Here is a 26830-nt window from a genome sequence, read left to right on the forward strand (position 1 = left end):
GTTATTCAATTTCACAACACAAGCCCTTATCATGCCACTGAAAGGAAGCGCCCACCTTGGTACTGGAAGAAAAATCCATGAAGACCTCAGGATGCCAGATGGCTAAACCATGAGCCGTCCTGTTGTCAAGTGATTTGTTGGGATTAGCAAAAGGTCAGTTTACCCGGCGTGGGAATACATACAGACAATTTGGCACATGTAATCTGGCTATATATATAGCAAACTACTGGACTAGCCACCAGATGCACATTTTTCCAGCCATGATGAGCTTTTACAAAGCCCCACCCCTTAGCGACACATTTGTTGTTTTTCCAATAGGCTTCTGATATTTTGCTCCTTCCTTTGCCACTCTTAGACAAACAGTACTGTGCTGGTTGCAAGCAACAGGAAGTTACCCAATAGTCTTCCTGTGCAGAACCCACCAAATCCCTTGCCGCTTTCTTTTATAAGAGCAAAGTCTCTGTTGCTGTTGTGAAGGATTGCCATCTAGCAAGGGTGTAGAAGTCCTGGCCTTTTGAGTTTTTATTAAATATAAAATGATGCAGGTAATTCTCTCTCATAAAGAGGGGTCTGATGACCAGACCTCCCCCTTAAATATAAGCCATACCTGAGTTTAAAGGCCGAAGTAATTTCATCACAGCTACAGCATCGTGGCGGAAGGTTACATAAGTAGCATAGTATAAAGGCTCTCAGGCTCATCATAACTTTTAGCTGATCTCCATAATTTGGCTTTTGTAGAGATCCAGAAAGGCACACAAAAAAGCAAATAACTGGAGGCCATCTTCTTCCAAATCTAGATGAAAGTCCTGCTCATACCAGCCCCCAAATCTCACGATCTTAACAAACTGCAGTTAGTCAAAACCTGTTGTTGCAAAGAGAGATACTCATGAAGGTCACGCAGCTCTAAGCGGAATAATGCAAACCAGCATTAAAATCAGTGAGTTGGGGCGCAAAGGCCGCACATGGAGCAGTTTCCGTAGCGTAACTAGTAGTCATTGTAAACACTCCCTCCCTCAATGCTTGTGCGATTATTTCTATTCCCCCGCTCCCAATTCACTTTGTCGCCGTTGTTTGTCCATCTGCAGGGTGGCCACGTTTACTCTGTAGGATCTAAGTGGAAAAAGACTTCAGTTTGAAGAGTCAGAATAGGGTGGCGCTACTTTCAGAGCTGGGCTAAGAAAAGCACGACAACGACTAACATCAGAGTAGAAACCGAGAATGTAAATAAGAAACCAACATGGTGGCAGGCCCGTAGACTTGGAGGGCCTCCCCACATGCCCTAAGGAGGCGCACAGTGCTCAAATCTATTGGGGGCGGGCTACGTTTTTATAACTGAAGAGATGCTAACCATTAAACTGATTTGGGGTACAAGAGTGGTCTTGCTCAGTCTAGCGATCTTGCTCAGTCTAGTGACATGGCTTTTGGGTGGATGGGCAGGGCTTGGTTAGCAGCGAGTATGCAGGTTCAGAGCAGTTAAAATCATTGTAAGTCCGAAGACGAAGAGTGAATTTTAGAAAGCCCTAATTAAACTAACATTTTACGAGCCGGAACAAACTTGACCACAGGGAAATACTGAGGCATTTGGAACAACTTCGAGAAAATGATTGGATCCGATGGGAATTGCAACAGCACCTCTGATATGAAGATATGTTAATCTTGGGGGGAGGTGCATGCTGCAGACTTACACGAAAGCATGGGTAGGACCTTGCAGTCACCTGAGACTGATTAGAAAAATACACGGTAAACCCAGAGAGAGACACGATGCCATCAAAGATCTATTGCACAAGCTAACCTAGATAGAACAGATGGTAGGTATGTCTAGGGACGGCAGAGAGCCAACAGGTTTGAGGTGAAATGTGTTAGATAAAGAACTGCTGTGATGAAAGGCAGTAATATATGCTCACTTTTTTTTTAAAGTTGGGAAAAGGCAATCATAAAGTTTGGGGTGCCAAAATAGCCTCAGCTTGTTGCTCCCTCTTTCGTCGAGTCTGCCACCCTTTTTATCTAGTTTATCTAAGACCGCATACTACAACCATTGTCTCGGGAGGACAGCTCGGGAGCAACGCGCTCGTATTGGAAGCACAGGTTCGATCCCCGGGTCCACGATTAGAAACCTCTGGGTATTAAGCGTGGTATAAATAACCCATCACAATTACTAAGCAGTGCACACTTAGGCTACTAGGCTGTATTACCTGGCCTTGTGGGTAATATCGGGTGCTCTGTTCTCTTGAAAAGAAGGGGAATGTGTGTAGGGGAAAGGAATTGAGAGCCTGCAAGGCAGGGTCCCTCCACAAAGCCTTTTGTAAAGTGACCTTATTTCTGCTGCCCCATTTTTACATGTATGGTGTGGCAGGGGGGTGTAGAGCCCTCCTTTGTGAAAGTATGTCTTGTCCTCATGTAATAGTTTTCAGGCAGGAACCAGGGTTTTCTCTCAGCGCGGCGGCTTTAACATGAGCCGCCCACACCTTGCACCGTGCATGCATGCTGCAAAGTGTAAAATGTCGCAGCGTGGGAAGGCAAGTGTGCATTATGCATATCCACAAGGGAAGGTATCACGTATGTCAGTCACAGTGCATGGCTTTGCCGAAGTCTTCCAAATAAACTAGGGATTTCAAGATTCTTGTCAGTTATATGTGCTAGCATTGGGGGGAGCGGGGAGGTCCTTAAATACAAAATTCATTGCAATGTTTTTGAACGTGCTAACCAGATGGATTCTGCTTTAATTTGTTTTTTTTTTTAAAGTAAAGTATGATTTTCCTGAAATTTTAAATATAGATACTAATGCGCGATTTAAACCTTACCATTAAGTTTGTGCTCCCCCATTGGCAATGTGTGGTTCATGGAAAGTTCCGTGCTCCACGTGATATTATCTGGACACCATTGATTGGTGGCCGGTGACAGGAAGAGTTGGTGGGATTTGTGTGCACTGCGATCTTCTTTGTCACAACCCCAACAGCCCAGCATGCTCTAGAACAAGTGAGGACAATGACGACTGCTGGATTGTGGTGATCATTGTGTGGCCTTTTGAGGGTCGTCTGAGGATCTCGTGCAGTATTTCCGGGTCTTCCACTTTACCTTTAGTGAATGAGGTGTGGGTGGGCTTTGTGCCAGTTTTGTTGCACGGGACAATGTCATGGGTAAAGGATGGGCGGCTGTGATTTGAATATAGGGAAGTTCTGGAGGAGTAGGAAGTCAAATTCTTTCAAAGTAAATGTACTAACATTTGATTATTGGTGACTGAGAGTAGAGCATCGCTTCTTACGAGTAATTTGTAGCTCCCAATTATGCTGCATATAAGGCTCAGTGAAAGGCACTGTAAATATTAAGTTAAAATGTGAACTATTGGTTTTTAATTTAAGTAGTATAATTGCTCTAGTTATTCACACTAGGGCTATTTTGTATATCGCAACCAGCGAATTTTGAAGGGAAAGCAAAATAAAGTAAAATTACTTTGTATAATAGACAATGCAATGTATTTTTTTTTTAGATGATGGCTTTATTTTGTAGCTTTTGCTTCAAATCGTTGAAGCAACATTGTCATTGTACCTGTTGAGAATTTGGATACCCGCGACTTCTGCCACTGCGTTGATTTCAGGATGTTGTGTACTCCAATGCCTTATTTATTGTACCGCTGGTGAGATAGTGGACCGTTTCATTGTGAAAATCCCCTGCTCACGGCAAGGGCGTTTCATCAGTGTTTCCTCTGTCTTTGATCTCCAGGTTTATTGAATCTTGAAAAAACTTTGGTGATTAGAGGTTTTCTCCCCACAGGTTTTGTGTGACGGGTTGTTACAGCAAGCTATTATTGCGCTGGCAGTTCAGGGTTATAGAAACCTGCCGGCTGACAGGATAAATTGGCCAGGAGATGAAAAGACCACTGAATTACTCTCTCCACCACAGACCTGCCGGCTGTGGCATGGCTCTCTGCTTCTGGATGTGGAGTCCGTTTCCGGCCTGACGTCTTTGTAATGAAAAGTAAGGGGTTTATTTCACAAGTCTGCAGCATAGTACATGAGAAAGCCAGGGGGGAGGATATGATCAAAAGGCAACTTTTTACTGCCAGGTTTGGTTTCTTGTTTACATAATATTACTAAGAAATAAGAGCTATTATCACCCTGTGGGAGCTTCATAGTCCATTAGAAAGCTCAAAACGCGGGGTGTCTTGTCCGCTCCTCCTTTTTCTGTCCGTCTATAACTGGCCGTCACCTGTGGTTTTTGCCCTCTTTTCTCTGCTGCGCCCCCTATGGAAGTAGTTATTCTATCATTCGTTAGACTGGCCTCGTGTTTTTACCGTGGGACTGGAATCCATTGATTTTTTTTTTTTTTTGTGTATAAATGAATTTGTTTTCAGCAGGCCAAGAGTGCTAAAGTCTAGAGTATCGCTGATCCTTGGCTGTACCTGCTAGCACTGGCCCTGCTGTCCTCATTAAAGGCCATCGTGAACTTATGTTATTAGTTGTAGATCAGGGTGTTTTTTCTTCCAACCAAACCAATGCTACATTTATTCCACATTAGAATGTGAGCAAGAGCTAATGTTTGGAGGGGGGGGTGTTGATGTCACCACATGTAATAAGGCCACGCTCCTCTATTTGGACATGGGACATTTTGGCGGCTTGCACTACTGCTCGAACACTTAAATAAGGAGTACCATTATCCCATAAATAATGGCAGCAATTAAATCATTATTATTGGCGGTAGTATTGTAGTTATAATTTTTACCAACAATATAGCATAGCTGCCAGCTGTCCTCATGGTTTACCACACTTTTGGCAAATGGCAACTTTCCCCAAATGCATTTTCGCTGGATTTTTTCTTTTACCACTGATAACGTATATAGACGGGATAGGGTAGTTTGTGGGGGGTCTCCCCCGCTTTCCGTGAAAAACAAAAGTGGTAAAAACGGCAAAAAAATAATCTGCAAACCCTCATAGATCTGCCCTCATGTCATGAGGGGCACGTCTCCCACTCCTGGCTCTTTGGCCAACAGCTAAAACTTGCAGTTCAACCTTTTCAATTATAAGGCTACTCCTACAAGCCCCAGCATGCAAACTGCTGTCAATTACAAAAGCTCTACAAGCCCCAGCATGCAAACTGCTGTCAATTACAAAAGCTACGATTCGATGAAAGGTGCTTTTTTTGCATGCACCTTTTTGTATGTCTTATCTGTTTTCACTTTACAAAATGGACAAGCATGTGCACGTTTAGTGAGATTTGTAAAGCTCTTATGCTCAAATCTAGTAAACTCTGCACATGGTCACTTCTCTTGCAGAATTGGGATGAGCGTTGCTGATGCACCCGCCCCCTTTCAATCGAGAGGGTTCACATGCAATGTTGGAGCGCTCCTCCTATGCTTGACACATGTAGATTGCACAGTGCTTAAATCAAAGGCTTTCTACGTACTTTTTTTATTGGTCAGTTTATGACTTTTTGAGTGACTGCGTACATTTTGGGTTACTGGTCTTTGGTGTTTACTTGCTGTGCATAAAAGGATGCCTTTTTAGTTTTTACCAGTGGTTATCAAATGTGGGTCGACCTGGTTGGCGAATAGAGCGTTCCAAACGTTAGGTCCTCCTATTGAGATTGGTCAGCCTCCGAGTCCATGTTTGGGTTGAGAAGAAGATCTTAGCTGCTATGTGGGGTTTGATTGTTTTTGGAAGCCGTTTTGTTGGATCTCCACGCACACTTTCTTACTTTGTGTTTTGGGACTGTGATTTTGATTATGGCGCTTCACTATACTTTTCGCAAGAGTCGTTTTTTGGGCTTCTGGTCAATTCTAGGCCCACCTCGTATGGCTGTAGGTGTGGTAATTACTGATGCGGATCAGCTTTTTGTGCAGGCAGTGGTATGGCATTTTAGATGATCGTAATCTGCATTTTCCCATTCGCTATCCCTCGCCCTCTGGAACTGTCTTCGTTAGTATAGGGCGTTCAGGAAAGACATGAATGAAGCAAGCATCCAAAACAGTTCCCATGTAGAATTAGAGGGGGGCTCACAGTTGCCAGAAGTTGTCGCTTACAGAGGAAGCTTGAGATAAGCTACAGCCAGGTTTGTCGATCCACCAAATTTAAACATTCAGCTAAGTTATCTAACTATGGAAAAAAATATAGATCGACTCCACCTTCTTTATTTATTAGAATTTCTATTCAGTGCTGGCCCTACCCAGAGTGTTCTCCTGATGTGGAAAGGGATCACTCAAAAATATTTTACAAAGTGCTTACATGTTTTAAGAAATTAGGCATATGCCAAACTACACAAGTGGCATCAGCATCGCAGCTTATACAACGTGATGTTCCCCTAATCAGACATCAAGAAGGATGAGGGACTTCAGTAGTTGATTTGTAAAGGAGTTAACACAAAAGACTTCCATATGTCCCAGGTGCCGCTCCATATAATCTGCACACATGCTAGTTATTTGGTATTAATTCCGTGTCCCTACTACGCCAAGCATGGGCCATGTCCAAAACAAATACTAATACCCCCTCTTAAAGCGTTAAGACTAATTCTTAAAAGAATAGTGCTGAAAATTCCCTGCATCTTACTACTGTGAATAACGCGTTGTCGATGGTTTGGAGTTAAATACTTTAAGGTATCTGTACTCCAGTCCATTCACCCTTATTACAGTTTTCTCAAATTCGACATGTGATGGACACCGCGAGGGCCCATCTAATAGGAAAATCAGGCTCCACAATGATTATATATTGTACACATTTACGTGTAATGATTTTTAGTGGCTATTAACTGCATGTTTTCTTAGTCATTCTGAAATGCACAAAATATGTTTATAATTCCTTGGATACCACTACTTGGCATACACCATTTTTCTTTGCCTGGCTTGGTGAAAAATAAGCAATCGTTACTGCAAAATTCTATTAAAAAATATATGCAAAACTTTGAACTTGTCTTCGAATATTACTTGCAAAAGCTCTGTTTTGACTCCAGCATGTGCTTGTTAATCTTTTGCAACTCCCATATGGAGGAAAATGAGTGTAACCCTAGGCAGACCAATAATAAAATATGCACATACCACTGGCAAGCTGTCAGTGTATTACAATGGTGGCGGCGCGAGACGCAAGCAAAGTTCCTGTCATAAGAACGAGCGGCAAGCAGACTAGAGCACCTTGCTTCACGCTTTGAAAATGAGGCCCTTGCTGCCGTCTGATCACCCCAGCTGCTTTCGACTAGCGGAACCCTTCGCTGTCGCCAATTAGGGCTTCGCTGTAGGGAGCCCGCGGGGCACGCCGGTTACCGGGGAGGGATCTTCTCACAAGAGGTCACCCTGCCCTGCGCGTACAAAGCTTGTCACCTACCTCTGTCGGGCATGTCGGTTTCACCCGAAGCCCCACCAGGGCCATGAAGAGGATTCTACCCGGAGGTCAAATTGTTAATATTTGTGCCTGCGGTGGAGTAATTTGACAGTGTGGCTGGTGGAAAATGTCCAGCCTATGCTTCAACTGTTCAAATTTGACATTGTAGGTGATTGCTTGCTCGTTACTCATTTGTCATGCTTTCATTTATTCTTTCCTGTTTTTTCCTCCATTTACCCTTTCAATCCCGTTTGCTTTTTTTTTATTCACTTCTCTCCATCAGTAGCCTTTTTTTTCTCCCCCAAAAAAGATTTGTTTCCTTCTTTGGTCTAATGATAAGAGACAAAGTGCAGTAGCCGGGGCACTACGGGAGAGTGATCAAAAATGGCTGTGTTGCTTTGAGACCATCCGTCTTGTGCGACAGCCTTTGTCCTGGAGGCATTGCTGCTTCGCGCTCCAATTTGTTTCCTGTGCAAAGACTCTCGGGGAGTTATAGCGATCAGGAAGGAGAACTAGGGCTAAACACACTCAGGTCGTATGTTGGCTTTTGTGTGTCCCCAGTGAAGGCATGTTCCCGTTTGTCCACACCAGTAACCGAATTGAAAAAGCTACCACATACGTGATTGGAGACTATTAGCCCGATTCATTACAGAGGTTTGCTCACGAGTCTGCCCGGTGAACGTGCAGATGGACAAAACACACACATTTTTCACCTCTTCTAATTCAGAAAAGGCAATATTTGTGACTCCGCACAGAAATAAAAGGCGGAAAGGGACCGGTCGCACAGAGATCAAAATGCATCCTGATTTAGAACACGATTCACTTTGATCTTCTACAGATCTTTGGCTCTTCCCTTAATTCTGGCCTCTCCTTTCGCGTGCTTGGTACAGGACAAAGCACAATATGGACAGGATCTGTAAAGCTCCCTAGCATCAATGATCAGCCTAAAATAGAAACGCTCATGCTTTGCATGAGCGCTGCTATTTATTTCTAGATTTCCATCCCCCAAACAGATTGGAAATGTAAAATCTGTTTGCAGTGACGGGGGTCTTTTAAGGCCATGACTGCAAATTTAATTTACTCATTAACTCCATGTGGTCGGGAGACTGATGTGGAGTCAGTGTAGATGCAAGAGTTGCAGACCCTCCCAATTTAAAGCCTTGGTATGGACGGAAGAGCTGATTGCACGTCCCTTGGACAGTCAAGGAGTCCCTACCGCACCTCCCTTTTGTGGCTCGTGAGGTGCAATTTGCAAATGAAGTGGACATCTTTGTGAATTACCCAGTGTGTGTGTTGATCCCACGATGTATGGAAATGGATAGGAAACAGTGCATGGTCCAAACAGTCCTCCTTTGCCGCAAATAGCTGTCACACTGCACGTAACTATGATGCCCTCTGCAAGTGTTGTACTCCATATAGGGTGAAATGCTTTCACGCTGTGTTATTTTGTATTCCAGTATGTCACGTTAATGTGTGCAGTGCTGAGAACGTCCCCTTAATGGTGGCTCTAAAAGCCAAATTAATACGGTCAAGTGGATATGATACTATGGCTAAGGGAAGCTATTCGTGCATGGGTCTGCAATCTGCAGCTCTCCAGCTGTTTTGGCCTTGGGCTCCCATGATGTCTCACCTTTGACTATGCTGGCAAGGGCTGATGGTAGTTGTAGTGCAAAACATCTGGAAAGACCGAGGTTGCAGACCCGTGCGTTAGTGGCTCTTGTAAACCCAACAGTGGACCTCGATGAGTGTGATATGTATGGTCAAGGTTTTCTAGGGTGAAGTTGCTTCAATAGGGAATGCACACATCTCATGCGCCCCAAAACCACCCCACTTATTCTCCATTTATCTGTGATGCACAGCTGAATGTCTAAAGTAGATTTCAGAAATTGGGTAGGGGTGTGTCATTGAAACCTGATGGCACGGTATGGAGGGGAAACTGATTCAGTTCCTAATGGTACACGCCTTCAGACCTATGTGATGAATCGTATGATGTCATCGCTTCTCCCTTGGGGGAGACCCTTTGCTTGATGTCAGGGAGGTGAGGCTGGTACTCGATAGTCCCCCCTACTGGTGGTACACAGCGGGAGGATCTTATGGCGAGGGATGCCCCCTCTGGGATGCAGGGAGGACATCATGGGTAGACGCTGTATTTCGCCCACCTGTTTCACACCTACTTCCTTACCTTCCCAATCCACTTATGCCAAACCTTTAAGGACTGTAGTACCTGGCAGGGGAGTATGTCAGGACTGCCCACCAAGCCAATGAGGAGGCTCACATAAGGAGCAAGAGAGAGCACAAAGGCAGTACCTGGAAGGGGGTATATACCAGGTCTGCCCAATTGAGCCAGTGGAGCGACCCAACAGAAGCCTGAGAGAGGCCAGGGGAAGGGAGACATTCCCCTTTTAATGGACCTGTCCCTGTCTAGAAGAAGGCGGTCCTTCCTCTGGACCAAGAGGACACTAAACCACCTTAGTTTGTTTTCAAGAGTAAGGAATGGAAATAGGATTTTGACACAGGACGGTCATTCTGCCATTTTCCTCTGTGTTTAGTTGAGCAGGGAAACCCCTCTTTGAGTTAAGGAAAGATGGGGTTACTCTTTATTTCTTTGACAATAAAAGTCTTTGCCCAAAACCATGCCCCCTGTGTGTCAGCCTGCTCCTTCCACACCCTTACAGCTATTAATCATAAGCCAGTGAAATGTGCGCAGACCCAGGGTGGAGTCTTATTGGCACATAGTGGGCAGCATAGGAACACCCACAATGCATTCTGGGAGATAGTTGCGCTAGAAAGAGCAGGCATAGAAGGGAATTGTTGTTTTAACTGGAATAATGTTCTCATTTTCTTTTCACCTGAGCTTCCATTGTAATGGTCAATGAATGTAGATATTTTTTTTACATAAGTACCTATTTCCCGTGGTTTGCCAGTTTCCAGATGCTTGCAGTTTGGTAATGAACTAAGGCACAGGAGAGATTAAGCAATTTGCCAAGAATCGCTCTGTGTGCTGCATGCAAAAGCGGCGTTTGCCAAAAATGGATGTGCATTCTACTTTGTTGATTAGAAGATATAACAAGAGGGTGGGTTTACTATACCACTTCACATGCACAAATGCCATTTGTGCACGTGCAGTTGCATTTGTGCCAGGGTAAATACAGCACAAATGCATGCACTGGTGCAAATGTCTTTCCACGTGCACAAACCTCATTTGCACAAATGGAATTAAAGGCATACTCCCATTTCATAAAATAAACACCCATAAATACACTGACTTTTTCTTATTTCATTCACATTACATTTCAGTAACAGAAAACCTAAAAGATGCAGTACTGCAATGCATTTTTAAGCTCAAGGTTCTTGTCCGTTGACATCAAATAACTGGGTGTAAAAAATCTTTGTCCCACAAGCTACCAATAATCTGGTGAATCTAAAGAATACCCCCGCCATTGCCACCCTAGCCCCAACACAACTCTTCCCCCTTCCAACAACCCACCCCAACCAATCTCTGCAATCGGTTAAAAAAAATAAATGACTCCTAGAGTCCTTTCCTTAAATTAAATTTGACTCTCTGATAAGATGTTAGGTTGGGAGGGTGAACTTACAGTGTTTCTTTGAGGTTTCGGGGCAGAGGTCGAATCTTGGGGTTGCATCAAGTAGTGCTGGTTCCTGATGGTGGCCATTTTAGAATGAATTTTCAGTTTAATATATCATTTGGCTTTAAGGGTGATTGGCACTTATGAGACCAAACAGATATCCAAACACTTGACAGGAAAAAACTGCAACAATACTTCGCCTGAAAATTATCAGCCTAGACAGCTCTTGTACTGTGTAATTGCACGACTCTGTGGCTTAAATCCCTCGTTACGCGTTATCATGTTCGTTGTTAGCCTCCCGTCGACACGCCTGAGACAAGAGGCAGTGACCGTGCTCCCCCCTGAGAGAGGAGGTCCTAAGCCCATATGTGTGTGATCTAGGGATAGACAGATCAAAAGGGCCATCTTAAGACTGCTTCAGCAAGAATCCTGAGCCTGGAGATCCTAGCCCCGGGCAAAACTAGGCATGCAGCAGCAGCGGGTTCGTTGCCATGCTGTCTGGCTGAGACTTCAGAGAGGGCTTTATGTTGCTTTAGCGTACAGTAACTGCATGAGGCATGATTCGGGCAGCACTGTTGGGCCGCTCCTAAAAAGTCATCACTGAGAAATGGTTTCTCATTTGAAGCTTCAATATGTCCACTCTTCCACTGTCACAAGACCGGCTACACCAAGAATGATCTGGCTTGCACAGCCCCCACCGGCTACTGCAGGGCAAGGTAAAGCTACTTGCCCAAGATAACACTGTGTGCCAGGGCCTGGTCCTTTGGCCCAGGAAAACCCTCAATCCAAAACTCCTTGCTAGTCCTACGCATCTTAGTATCTGCCCAACTCACCTCTACCGTTTCATCGCATTTGATTGTAGCAATTATGCCCCAGAATGGGGCGTTGGTACATGGCTGGTAATGACCCGTCAGCACTCGAGCCTCGGCAAGGGCTGCGGGCTGTTACCAGTCATGTATGTCTCCTGACTGGGGTGTGATAGCTATGTGCACCCCAAGGTTTGTCCGGGGTGCAAATAGTTTTTTTTTCTTTCATGGGAGATGGGCTCTGCGTGTATAGCGGGAGCCCAATCTCCTGAGAAAAAGATGGCCGCTGCCATAGAGGAAAAGGGTTTTAGGCCTTTTTTTATTCCATGGCAGCGCCCGCTGGCAGGAGGGAGTGCCAAGACTCGAACAACGCTCCGGTCCAGTTGGTTAGTGGAGAGGTAGGGTGGGGGGGTGGGCAAGGGTGAGGTTTGTTTTTGGGGGTGTGGAGGGGTTTGGGGATTGTGCTGCGGCAACAGGAGAGGCTCCCTGCTGCCTCCCCACAATCAAGATAGTGTCACCCAGGAAGGGCCTCGGGTGGCTGGAAACAGCAGTCGGAATAGAGTGCATTCTCCTTCGCTGTTCCAGTCACCTGATTGGCTGAGCGCCTTTCCCCGGGTTTGAATGGCCATTTTACCACATTCTTTTGTGGCATTTCTTTGAAGGGTTTCTTGGTAAGGGTATAGTTCTAGTTGAATTTTAGGGTAGTGGGGGTACGGGGAAGGGTGCGGTTATGTAAGCGGTGCATGGGGATCTTGCCACCCCTAATAAATGTGGTTAAATGCCCACTGCTGTGAGTTGTAAAAGATCTCAGCACTTTGGTCTAAAATATGTAGATCGTACAGTTTCTGTATCTCAGTTGAAAGAACACCTATTTATGTTAAGCTCATAGGTGCCGTCTTCCATGTTTTGACTGAGTGTCTTTTATACTGTGATGTCTGGGTCAGTGAAGCCCCTGGTGAGGACACCATCATAGTCACACAGGGGCGATTTCCTGCGTTGTGTGGTTATCATTGCAGTTGCCAAGGTAACCCAGAACTTTGAGGATGGCTTATTTATAGTGCAGCCCCTCTATGCATGCATGGTCTGTTTGCCCTTCCATGCCATGGAATCACGCCCGCCTATGTACCCTATGCCCAACAAGAGCCCATTTCAGTGGCTAGGTCCAGCCATACATTGGTCTCCAAGCAGGCAGAAAGAGTAGTGCTGGTGTTGAACGTTGGTGGAAGCAAGACAACGGTTGCTCGTCTTCTTTTTATCTTTCCATGCTCCAGAAAGACCTTCATCCATTGGCGTCCAGAGGGCGGGTTGCAGGAGTTTGCATTTGATGGATGGTGATCTCGTTTTCATATGCTACGTTTCCCAATCACCTGGTTTACTGTCATTAATCTACTATCAAGTGCTTTTTCTTGATCCAGTTAGTTACAATGAGAAGAGTCTTTCCCAGCAGTGTAACAATAATGTATTTGTGATATAAAACGGGTAAGTGTGTATATGTACGCACCAACGACCATTAAAGTGACCATTTCAGGAAGTCCACAAACATGGTGCAACTTGCCCGGACCAGCCCTATCGCATCGGACCAGCCCTATCGCATCGTGTGCAACTCTGAACTCGAGCCAATCAGCAAGCTTTAAATGCAGGCACTAACAAAGCTGCCCTTTGTGATGTGTACACTCAAGGCACCATTAAAGGAATCCTGGATAAGCAGTGTCCCAGGATGCCCCAGTCGAGGCCGCCATTTATTTCCCTTTGCACGGTCTCTAACAGTGTTACAGCCCTTAGCATCGGGCTCTATTGTGCTCTAGCTGACTTCAACCACAGTAGTACCCCTCGCCTTTGGCTGGGGACCTCTCACTTTGGTGCCCTCTTGGATGGGCTTGATGATGGTATCTTGCACTCCATGCTATCAGGATGGTATGCCCCACTGGACAATGCCATCAGGATGATGTTGCACTGGGATGGCACAGTTCCCTTCAACTTAAATCCAGCGCCTAAGAGCATCCGTTAACATAACATATAGCTACACAGAGGAGCAGTTGTATAACTCACAACTGTGTTTGTGCAGTAAAGGCAAATAACGTGCCCTAACGTTCTCTTTCAAATCAACAGTGAAGTCAATCTGCAGAGTTGCGAATATGCTTTCTGTGCCTTGTTCTGTCTCTCACTATTCCCCTAAATTGCATGGAAAGCCTTGCCCTGCCCATCAGCGATCGCCACATGCTTCTAAAATCTCCCCTCAAGAAGAAGCACCATCCGCCCTGTCTGCCCACTTTTCCTATCTTAGAAGCCATAAATAGACATTTACAGTGTCTTCCCCACAATATTTTCGCAAGAGCGCTAGCATTCCGTATTTGAGTTATTGCTGGCGTTTATTGTATGGCAAACCACTTGGCATACGCCTAAAAATGGCACATTCCTTTGTTGGGGAAAGTCACGGATGGCAGAAGGCTCTTTGCTGTGGAACAGTTTTGGTGCGACACTGAGGATGCATCCAAACCACCCAGAATTTAGGAAAAACCTGAAAACTGGTCTTTTCATACAGTCATTTGTCTATTTGGAGGTCCTGCTTGTGATACACTAGTCCCATTCCAAAAGGAATCGTGCCCAGTGTTTAGCGGACCCATCCACCTTGGACTAGATGCAACAGCACGTTTCTCTAAACTAACCTCCCTTCTAAAGAGGACGATAGACTTGGCACTGAGTCAATAAGTAAGACCAGGTTCCATACCAATGGGCTTAATCAGCAATGCCAACCATTGGCCACCCACAACACCTTTCCGGCAGTGTAATTATAATTGCTCTCAAGTGGTCACGAAACAAGGGCTGTACAAAACTTGCATGGTAATACTAAAATAGCTAGTGAAGCGCAGATGCCAAAGGTGGGAGAGGAGTGGGGACATGGTGAAAGATTTAAAATTACACTGGAGAGGACTGCAGATCATCGCTGTGTTACAGCTGTCGAAGCCGAGGCCTCATGAGGAACTATGGCATAGAGCTGCCTACCAATGATGCATTGTTACAGTCATGTGTTCTACATGCTCACTGTGCAGTGCTTTGCTCCTTGGGAATGTCTGCCTCCCGCAATTGCTACTCTTTATGTAGAATACCAGATTTTTTGGACTACAATTCCAATTATCCCTCAACTCTCGCCATGCTGGATAGGGCAGGTGGGAGTAGAAGTCCCAAACATTTGGGGGCGCACTCGTTGAGGGGATAACCTGAAGACTAACAGCTGGATCCAAAATGGGCGACTTTGTTAGAACTGCGATGAGGCAAATACACGAGTACCAATCTTGAAGGAACCTGGAGGTCAAACTGGAGACCACATTGGTTATTCATTTTTTAAACAGACCAGTAAATGGATGGACTACTTGAGTCTGTTTGCATTTTCCATGAACACTCTGCTTACTTGGGTCTATATTTCTATACACCATCACCCATCTAACTGCTTTCACAAACTTTGCACAGCTGGAATTGGTATACTACTGTTTTTGTGTTTATAAATAAGATGAAATGGGTGACCGTATTCAAAGGATTCAAAACATGCAAAGAGCATGAAAGTGGCAAAACATTTTTCAAGAAAAAAACATCATTTATGCATTTTATTTTTACTATATGATGGATTGATATGTGCAGATGGTTTTGACAAGTGCACATGTGGTCCCACTAACTCTTTGTATGTCCCTCTAATTAGGTGCAGTCCAGGAAGCACGCAAGGGCTGCATCCTATCACACGGGGGACCCCAGGCTCTGAAAAGGGGCATCAAGGATGAATGTTGAGCATCCAGACGTAAGGCTAACCCAACAGAGGGCCATGATAAATCGAAGCCACTCATTGGCCATGTTCGGCACAGCTTTGGAGCCAAGACTCATATTGTAGTTCCGACACCCAGAAACAATGCTGGTCTCTGCAGAAGTGCTAACACTTCCACAGCCTGGTTGACATACATTCTAGAAAATGAATAGTGTTGAAGGCTCTGTAATGACACCGCCAGAGGTTTCCTGGCATGACGACTCCTGGTCTAAAAACTGTCATATTGAATCTGAGACTGGGTGCGAGCAGGCACAGAAAACGGGGATGCAGGATAGAAGAAAGAGAAGCAGTTACGAGAGCCTAGGCTCCTGGAGGCGCTGTCGCGTGAGCGGGCATGAGCAGTAGGATCATTGGTGGAGCACCCTCCCCGTGGCATCCATAAAGCGCTGAATCAGCAATTTGTCTTTTGGATATTTTGATGAGTTGGATAATGGTTGCCTCTCTTATTACTTTGATGGAGGAAAGAGTCCACATGAGGGCTGTATGAAAAGGAATACTGCATATTATTTTCGATGCAATTTTCATGATGGCACATGGTCTTGGAGAAATCCTGCCAGACAATTTGGGACGGGTCATTCATTGGCAAATCCATTGCTAATATTGCCTTTCGAATTGAGGGCAAGAGCGAATCGAGCGACAATTTTAAAATGCCCCTGTGGCGTTTAAAGGTTTTGCCTGGGAATTTGCCAAAAACAGGCAAATCGGTACATATCTTGCTTTCACACCAACACACACACACACACACACACTCATGTCTTCGCAGCTGCAACTGTGGAACCATACCACAGAAAATGTCCCGCACATGTGCTAATAGTCCTTCTGAGAATGTTCTATACCCACCCATCTGTCACTTTTTAACAGGCCTGATTGGCAAGCGCTTGTAACAAGTGACATCTGTTCCCCCCTTATTGCTATGCAGATTTATGCTAATTGCCGTGAACAATAAGACATAAAATTACCTAAGGTGAACATTAAATTAAATTTTCATGCCCCTGTCCTTATAAATATATATTTTTTTAAATCTTAGGTTTCCGGCAGACATATTGTGCATCTGTTTTGTACCTAATTTAATTGTTTTTTTAATCTTCCAAGTAGCAAAATGAGAGCTGAGCTCTGGCAGCCCAGAGTATTTGCCAAGCTGGTGAGACATGAACATGATAAATAAACATTATTGTAAGCAGCATAGACGTTTAGGGCTATTTTCAGTGCAGTATTAAAAAATATGGACATTTTAACATGGAAAGCTATTCATCTCATGCCCCCTGGGGAATATGCCCTTTGCATTACCGGAATGTATCCTTATATCACTGGATGTACTTCTATTATGGTTGTCTGTGTAGTGTGGGAATTTTGCCATAGATCGCACAAGGTGCTTAGCAACCTTAACTTCATGAAGATGAAGATGCAGTTGTCTGTACCGGGGACCAGGGGCGGTTCTGCACACTGCTCAATGGTGGCATAATGGTGATTTGTGACTTTTACTGTGGTCTGAAAGTAAACAAAAGGAAAACCTACCTCGTCATATCGTATGAGGGGTTTCCCTGCCTCCACTAAAAGTACTACAGAATCTCTCGCGAGTAAAGAGTCCACCGTCCTTTGTCAAAAACCTATTTCCTTCCCTTACACAAATAATGAAACTAAATGACTGGGGGGGTTTCACCAGTTCCAAATTGAGACTGTGTTCTGAGGGAATGCATCTCTTCCCCAGGTTACAATCTTGTTCTGAAGCAACATAAAGTTCCAGGTTCAGCAGATTTCTTAACGTACAGTTCACAAGAAATGTCTCTTAGTGGTCATAGTTGTTTTCACTATGGTATCCTTTTAATATAATTATCTTCAGTTTTCTTGACCGGGAGATGACTCCCTCTCTTCTCACCCCAGTTTACGATGTTAGCGGATGTCTCCGACCCACTAACCTTTCTCAGGTTTTTGGTAGCTCAAGTGTCTTTAGGGCACAGGTATTCAAAAATGTATGCTGAGCCCCCCTTGAGTAAAGATATTGCTGCTGGGCCCCTCTCTGTCATTTCTGCATAGGTTTTCTATTAAAATAAGCCACTGTACACACATTTTGAAGAGCTTGCGCCCCCCTTTGACACTCTTCAGGCCCCCCAGCGGGACCAGCCACACAGTTTGAAGACCAGTGCTTTAGGGGGAAGGTCTCCCTTCCCCTGTCATTTCTCGGGATTCTCAGATAACAAAATGATGGATGCAGAGGGAATGTCTCCCTTTTCCTGGCCTTGTTCAGGCCTTACTTGGCAGTTCAATATTGGTGGGGGAATGTCTCCCTTCCCCTGGCCTTTCTCAGGCTTCTAGGCAGTTTGTGTTGTCAGGGGAGGTGGCTTCTTTTCCTTGTCTTTATTTGAACACAGCCAACCTAGTTCACCTCCCAGGTACTGTGACTGTGAAGAATGATGATGATCTTTCTTCCTTTTATGGGTGCAGGTCTCAGACTCTCCCTTCTTGATAAACTTTGTTCACTTTCCTGCCAAGTACTATCGTCTCTCCCCCCTTGGTCAGATTCCCAGATCCTGTATTCTCTATTTTCTCCCTCCCCTTTGGACCTTCCACCACCATCTCGGGCCCCAGGCCATCCAGCGACCTGCATACCTTGTCTTGGGTCTTCCTTGGTGCCTACGACCAGCCGTGGGGCTTCCCCAACTCTCGTGGTCTTCTTTCAGACTGCGGCAGCTCAGCAGCAGCAAGCTTCCTTCGGCAGCACGATTCTCGCTTCTCGCGCTGCCCCGCTCTGGATCCCGTTCTTTCCTCCATCCGGGGCCATGCTGGCTCTCGCGGCTCCCCCAGGGAGAATCGTACAACATGTGTATTCCTCCTTCCCTTTTTCTGTGTCCGCATTGAATGGAACGCGTACCTTGGTTCCGCAGTACATTCCTCCGCCGATCTTCTTCGTCCCAGTATTGCCATGATTACTCAATACTGAATTAGGTGGATTCTTCTTAGTTTGTTTTCTCATGCACTCCATTTGGGTAGTCCCTACTCTTCCTCATCTCAGTATGTCTCACAGCGATGGGGTCCTCAACATATAGAAGTGTTGGGGTCTTCAGAGATGTGTGTAGGGTAGGGGTGGAGGATGGAAACACTGTCCCTATGAGATCCTCCCATGGAGTACCACCCCCAGAGGGACTATGGGGTAGCAGCCTCACCTCCCTGGCCTCATGGGAAAGGGATCCCCCCATGTGAGCAGTGACAATACTTTGGGATTCATCAAAACACCTGCTTGGAAATACAACCGATGGTCATGGCTGAGAACAATACCAGTTGAATGTAACCATAACATTGGTAGGGCTAGCTGAAGACTCGCTGAAAACACCACTTCTGAGTTCTCTATCATTTTCTTTTGTGCTTTTAATAAAACTGTGTCCGTTTATGTAAACTAAAGCCACGATTCGTAGACTGCATTAGGTTGTGCAATAAAAGCTCAGGCCTGGAACATGGTGCCATGTGCACTCAATGACAAGGAGTCATTTGAAAGCCCTATCCGTGATGTGATGCTGCAACAAGGTGTACTGCACCATCCATTTCCGCAGATCCCACGAGCTCTTGGAGTGAACCATAATTGGCTGCACCTATTCATGCCGATTCCCTTAAAATGCAGAGTAGGGTGTATTTTTAGGTTGTTACTACAAGAACATAGGTTTGTCAGGGCCTCCATAGTGTGTAATTATTTCTCGGGTGTACGGACAATTCCATGTCTTCGAAGACTCCATGTTCCAGTCCTGGGCTTCCTTACAACAACCTACTGCATTCTAAAAATTGTAGACTTGGTTGGAGCGACAGGACAATATTTATAGAAAGTGACTTTGGTAACCCTACCTAGCGAACTATGTTACTCCTATCTTGTAATTGTGATTAGGGTCCCTTGATAACAGCTGCCGCCGCTTGGTCATTATTTTGACACACATTAGTCCCACTCTAGATTTTTGTGTGGGCTGCAGCAGATTGCCACATTCGTTTGCTCGGCACAATGTATGTATGTATGTAGATGATTTATATAGTGCAAACCTAGCTAGAAAGCCACAATCAGGTGCTCGTTGGTGTTTTCATTATGCACGCGATTGTCTGCGAGCTATGCTCTATTGGTGTTTCGATTTCCTATGTGATTGTCTGGAAGCTATCCGCCAGGAGGCATTCATGTTGCATGCTAAATTTACGGCAGTGAACTCCGTTGCCTGCCACGCATCCCCATTGCTTAGTGGCAGGCGTAACTGGCCGCCTACCCGTGCGCACACCTCTATATATGCAAGTATCTACTTTGGCCCACAAACCAGCCACCGTTTGGGGGCCCTCTGATTTTCTTGCCTTGTGTTAATGGTATAGTACATAGGTCTGAAAATGAGGCGCACCATATATTATGGACTACAATTCTCTTCTGCCCAAGTGATTACATTCAAGAGTGTGGGATCATGGGGGTTGTAGTCTATAACATTTTCAGAGTTGCTGTTGCAGACCTGTGATATAGTAACTGCACTAAAACCAAAGCGATCTACAGAAGTAAAACAATATACAGTTAAAATAAGCTGCTGTTTGTTCAATTTTGTTATACTTTTTGCTGCGTACAGTCCAAGCCAATTAATCTGAATGCAGCTGCACACTTCTTTTTGTTCCAGACTTTAAATCTCCATGGAACACCTGTAACCAGCCATACGCGCAACAGCAACAACACAGACAACACTTATTGCTCCAGGACCAAAGTACTAAGATTAAGCGGGGTTCATGACACTGTACCCTGTTTTGTTTTCTTTTTTGTTTTGAGAATTGTATTTCCCTGTGCCTGTCCAAACTTTCTTGCTATCTGTTGACATGTGTGCAAGTATATTCTATGTAGACTACTGTGTGCCAGGGTGAATGGCCCAGCAATTCTTTTCCATAAGCTTGAAACCATTTGACTTTAAAGACAAAAGGCCTACATTTTTCACTTCAAATTTATTGCCCTGAAAAGACTTGTTGTACGGTATATTGTTTTCAAATATCCATGGTGTGGAAGCTCTACAAGGGTCCTTTTTATGCAAAAATCATAGCTGGTGGACGGATGCATTCTGCCTCTGGTTGAGACTCAGCTCTTCACCAATCTCTCAACACACCATCTACTCCCAACCATACTTGAGACTGGGCAATCTGATCCCCACTCTTTCCTCCCCTGGTTGCTTCTGGATCCCTTGCTGACAATTTGCACGCTCACCCTCTCCCCTGTTAGCACCCCACTGCCTTGTTTCCCCGGCTTCCCCCGCCATTTCCCCCTACCCTCTTGTTGATTGTGAAGCTCTCCATTGCTTCCAGAAGTTATGTCCGTGCTCAATGAATACCATACTCCCTTGCAATGGGCCAGATTTTATGTTTTTGGGAAATATGGCACCAATCTGTTGGCGGTGCTTCAGGCCATATTGTAGGTCATGTCTGACCTCACCAACCAATGTTGTGTGGCGGTTGCATCTGATGACTAAATCTGAAAGTATAAGGGGGTGCTTCCTGCTTCGTTTCACAAGCTGCAATCAGGGCTATAATACACATTTCTGCTGCTGGTAAAGAAAGAACCAATCAACTATTGGAAATGGAAAGGGAACATCAATTAAAAGCCAGTATTGGACAAAAAACAGATGGTTAGAAATTAACAATAATACTGTTACAGCATTTGCAGGTAAAATGAAAAATATCAAAAGTTGTCCAAAATGTACATATACAGAACAATAATATGAACTTTTAGTATTTTAGCCAAATTATCTCTAAACTTCATTTAATTCTACGTCTTTTAAGCCAAATAGTTTAGGTCTGTTTTATGAGAGCGGGATAATGGGTGAAATGTCCTCCTTTCCCCCACAAAGCTAGGAATGGCTAACCCTGTAGTGTCTTCCAGAATATCCTACTCTAACCGTCCTGCAGCTCCTCCTTTTCCGCTCAAATGAATTTTCTTGGATAGGAACAGCCCACTGTAGCTGCTCTGGGTCCGTAACAGCGTGCATAAGACCTGGGCGGCTGCAGGGCACGCAGGGGTCATTGACTGAATGCTGTAATGTGTTGCCTTTTGAAGTGGTTTGATAGAAGCAGCAAGTTGATCCACTCTGAAGAAGAGTGAATGGGTATTCAGCACTCACCCCTGCTGTTATAAAACTGGGAAAGTGCTGCCTTCTCGCGTCAGCCATATGTTTTGGGCTCTCTTCTGACTGATGGGACATATCGTAGGTGAACGCCGCCACTTGCGTACACTGGATCCCAGTCGAATTAGCCTGAACACAGGGTCACCTGCTGCTGATTATACTAATTTGTGAGCACAGGATGGATCCTTGAATAAGAATGTTAGGAGAACAACACGGGAAATTCCCTTTAGGATTCATTTGGTGTGATTAACAAAATAAGCAGCACAGGACATTCTGCTTGTGCTATTTCCTCAATTAATTTGTCAGTTCTAGACTTAACCCTAGATATGACAGGTCTTGAAGGATGAGTTTCTCTGGGACAAAGCCAATGTACCTCTGCCTTGAAGGATGAGACCAGGCTAGTGAGATGAGAACACCACCCTAATATTCTCCACCCGAGGCAGAGGCGGCTAACTATTGCACCTCTGATGTGCGACTGGACCATCCGGACCTGGAGCGGCAGGGGAGGGAGAGGAGGGCACAGTTAGAATCTATAGATCAGGTAGTGGGAAGGAGAAGTTTCCCTAACCCCAATGAATCACCTGTTAATGCAAAATGCCTCACTTGAACCATCAAGTCCCACCCTCCGGAATCTGAGGAATGAACTATCAAACAAAGTCTGAAAGTCAAACAGAACATGAACATGAAAGGGAGCCATCAGCGTTCCTCCAGGAATGAATTCTAAATATCTAGAATACATCAGCTGGGCTTCACAGGATGTGACCAGTTTGCTAGACACCAAGCCAACTCCTGTCAGTGCTTTTATGCCGGCAGTTTCAGAGGATAATGTTGGGATGTTCACATCTGACGTATGGTGGCCATCTTGGTTGAGGATCGATATCCCTAGTTGGCCGTCCTAGTGGAGGTTCCTTCTCTTCATTCACCAATGCTCCTGTCGGAGCTGTACGGCCTCTGACCCCCTTTCACGTTATCCTGCATGTGGGAGTACTCCCGACTCTCGGAGGATGCCCTGGCCTGGACTGTGGCTGCATTATACCTGTGCGTCCCACTGGGCTGCCAGAGACTTCGGGGAAGGAGCAGTGCCCTAGGTATATGTCGCAGTGGATTCTTAACACAATTCTGGTCTTCTGCGCCAAATCCATCACAGGTTTTCAGGACATACACATTAAATTGCATACTATAGAGTTGTTCAATTGCCTGGAACCCTGATTGTGCCACTTGATGACTAGATTTTTACACAACTTATTTCCAGAATCCGAGGCCAAGTTCATGTCAATGATTGGTTGTCACTATCGAATAGGTTACCTTGCCTGCACCTGCGGGTGAGTTCTCAAGAACGCTCAAAAGCGGTTGTTGTAGGGCGACAATGGAGAACGCCGTCTCAAAATGTACAATATTTTGAGCAGCAAGAAGACAGTTTGTGCTTCTTATTTAAAAATCAAATAGCTTGTTGGTTTAAGGTAATTTACACCATAAATTCTGACCTCGTACTTTACAAAGGCATCATGCACATGCCAGGGGCACTGTGACTGGGTCATCCTAGTTCAGATTGCTTGCTGGCTGCAGCTTAACTGCTCAATCACCCTCCAAAGCCCCTTGAGGCAAGAGCGAGAGGAGGTGGCGGAGAGAGAAGCATCGAGGGAGAGAAAGAAGGGATGACTGAAGGAAGGATGGAGAAAAGAAGATGGGAAGGATGTAGGAAAGATGGAAATGCTTCAAGGAAGATGGAAAGGGAAAAAAGGCGGAAGAAAGGAAGGTGGAAAGATGGAAAAAAGATGGAAAGAAACGAAAGATGGAAAGGAAGAAAGAGAATGAGGGAAAGATGGACCGGAAAAATGCAGAAAGAGAAAGTGAAAGGCAGAAATGAAATCTCAAATCGAGGAAATTGCAAGAAAATGAATGAAAGAAGTGGAAAAACAGACGACAATGGCATGTAAATGCCAATAACCACTGAATGCGACCTGTGATGTGAATTTCTGCAACGGGGGCGTATTGTGAGCATTGTTTTTCTTAATAAGAATAGAACAGCCACATGGACCGAATCGCATGATTCAAAGGGCACCAACACTTCCCTTCATTTTCGGGCCATTAATGATCTTTAATTTGATCTCTATTATCAGCCGCTGCTGGGATGCCTTTGGCATGTGGGGTTACACCACACGGGTGATGATGCGAGCCTAGCACGTCCTAGCACCGAATGCATGCGAGTGTGTGGAAGTGTTGCACTAATCTCAGGACAGTAGCAGACCTCTCCCTGGCTGTACATCATGCAGCCACTGCATGTACAATAGTGTCCATCTCACAGGAAGCGCTCAAAGATGGGACGTCTCGCTTCTCCAGTCCGTAGGCGATGGCATTTCATTGTAACTATGCATTTCACACAGGGAACGTGATACAGTAAACGCTATATCTGGCAGCATAGGCAACCCAATGGTACTGGGTAATAGAACATGCGGCTTAACTGAATATTGGTTGTCCAAGCTGGGTAGCAAAGGTCGATAGCAAAGCTTTTACTTTGCATTTTTCTAAAGCTCTAAGCGTAGCTACATGTTAATTTCGGATTCATGGCTTCAGTTTCTCAAATGTCTGTCCGAGCTTCGTGAGGTGTGAAAAACTAAATTCTTGGGAGTGGCAGAAAAGGTAGAGTGTATACCTTATTGTGTGTGCCATTTAGCCTGTGTGCTGCGTTCATTTAACTTGTCTTTCTTACGTGGGATGGTGTGGACCAAAGTAAGCCTCATCCATTTCGGTTTCCAAAGATGCCAGGCAGGCATTTTCTATTGCCTGATGACATGAAATGTGTTCACAAATATTAGCAGGGGGTGTACGGAGTGCGACCTTTCACCTCGAGTGTGTCTATCCTGGATCATCAAACGTCCTTGTATCCAGTAGGAAACATCCATTGATGTTTGAAATATTGAGTTTCTCCAGTACAGACCAAAGTTTGGATTTATGACACTGATGATAAGGAGATTAAATTTGGGTTCATAGAGAGTGGGGCATAATCTTTGAACTTCCTGTTTCACAGAGCGCATATGGTCTTTGAACCTTATGGTTTACGAAGCGCATATGATCTTTGAACCTTATGGTTTACGAAGCGCATATGATCTTTGAACCTTATGGTTTATGGAGCGCATATGATCTTTGAACCTTATGGTTTACGGAGCGCATACGGTCTTTGAACCTTATGGTTTACGAAGCGCATATGATCTTTGAACCTTATGGATCACGGAGTGCATATGATCTTTGAACTTTATGGTTCACAGAGCGCATTGCCATACTCACTAATTATGCCATCTCAGGATGCCCTTGGCTTTCTCCTTGAAAATTCATAATACAAAAGAATCTGTGTAGCCAAACTCTGCATCTTCAAACATTTATCTAATTTACAACTACCACCCTTGGCTACAAAAGCAATATATACCCAATTCACGTACAAATATAGATCTAGCTCAATAATCGAATGTTGGCTTGGGTCCATTGGCCACTGCTCACCAAGTTGCCGCTGTAGTGATGGGGATTAAAAACCATGATGAGTTTGTATTGTCAAAGCAAGGCTGTTCTAGGGATTATTCATTCTTCTAATGTCATTTTGCCATGTGAGGTGAACACCGCTACATTTGCCAGCCATGAGACCCTTCTAGTAGTGAACCCCCAGCGAAACACAATGCCTTATCCCGGCTCTCATTGACCACCGTCCAGAGTAGGCCATTCGAGTGAACACCAATGGAAATCTTCATGCTGACGTTCTTGAGCCTGCAGAGCTGAACGTGCCATGTGGAGTTATGTGCTTGAACCCTTGTACTAAAACCTATGCTGAGAGAAGCAGGCATTGAAACACCTTAATGCAATGACGTCACTTTGTGCAGCAAATATTGCAGGAACATCAGAGGGCAATAGTCTTGAATTGTCAACAGAAGTATCATTTAACGTACTAACCAACGCTTGACTAAACTGGGCTAAAATACAGAACAGTTCTAAATGGATCACAAATCGAATAGAGAAATAAGAATGAGTTGCCTTTCAAACGCCAGTCTACCTAATAAAACTGTACCCCATCCTCGGTGTAAAAATGGTTCAAGTAATAAGCAATACAAATTGAGCTTTCATGCAATGGATGAAATATGTTTTAAAGCTGGGCTGTTGAACTCCAGGCCTCCAGGGCCGGATCCATGTCTGGCTTTCAGGCTACCTGCCATTAATATTCTTTAGATACATTTGCATTCAATGATTCTAAATGCATGCACATTTTTCTTCGCAAATGTTAATGAGGGATATCCTGAAAACCCGTCAGGATCCCGGCCCTCGAGGCTTGGAGTTGGACAACCCTGTTTTAAAGAGACCGTCCCTGTAAAGAAATAATATCTGTTTCCTCAAAGCATCCTTGCATCAACAATCGCCCACAATAAGTGTTCCAGGATCTCCTCTGGTTTCACTAAATCTGGTTAGTGATTTGCATCCCATTCCGATACCATTCACTGGATAGCCCCTTTAAGCCTGCAAACCTAATAAGTATGAAAGTATCTTTTGTTTGATGAGTAACGCACAATTGTGTACTTAGATGAGTGTGTCAAAGATACATATAGAAAACCAAATACGATTACATAAATTATGCTTCAGCCGAAATGATAGCTGGCACCTAGGCACTAATCTCATTTAATTAAAGACATGAGTTTTTGAAGATAGTCTATTGTGGTTGGTTTTCCATATTAATATGTATGTTCTTTGTTTGAAGTTTGGAACTTAAATTTTGTACCAACATCGGGCATTCCTTAAAAATCAAACTTCCATTTGTAATAGTTAAATGGGACACCATCCTAATTCCTGTAGACGTGAATCTCTGTTTGTTCATGTAAATATCATTTTAGGTTTTCAGGGCTAATCCACCTAATTTATTTATTTAATTGTTCATTTATAACGTGCTTAATACCAGCAAGTGGTTTCTAAGCATGGAATCGGGATTTTTACCTGTATTGCGCTGTGCTGTCTTGCTTCCAAGACAAACTCGTTGCCCCTGAGCTATCCTTCAGTTGAATACATTGACGTCAGATGACTTGTTAATTAAAACAATCCTGTCAAGCTGCAAAGACACTGGAGTAAGCTATCTTTCAAACTGATCTTTCGAAATCTGATTCACAAGTCAGTATCATGGTGTGGTGTGCTCGTAATATGCCCGCTCCATGGCAATTATTCTTTGCCTTGTATCAGA

The 26830-nt window shown here is 44.6% G+C and overlaps 1 protein-coding gene across 20 annotated transcripts in view; it reads left to right on the forward strand.

Annotated features, from left to right (window-relative positions):
- CELF2 (CUGBP Elav-like family member 2) overlaps window positions 1-26830 on the forward strand; it is a 1289895-nt gene that overhangs the window by 1170315 nt on the left and 92750 nt on the right. For 13 of the 20 annotated variants that reach the window (XM_069629690.1, XM_069629687.1, XM_069629686.1 and 10 more), the window contains one exon: window positions 20137-20220. The exons of the other annotated variants lie outside the window; for them this stretch is intronic. In XM_069629690.1, coding sequence (XP_069485791.1) covers window positions 20137-20220 — 84 coding nt within the window. The remainder of the gene's footprint in view (window positions 1-20136; window positions 20221-26830) is intronic. 20 annotated transcript variants of the gene reach the window in all.

The sequence above is a fragment of the Ambystoma mexicanum genome, chromosome 12, assembly GCF_040938575.1.
Source record: "Ambystoma mexicanum isolate Mex_15411 chromosome 12, UKY_AmexF1_1, whole genome shotgun sequence".
Taxonomy (NCBI): Eukaryota; Metazoa; Chordata; class Amphibia; order Caudata; family Ambystomatidae; genus Ambystoma; species Ambystoma mexicanum.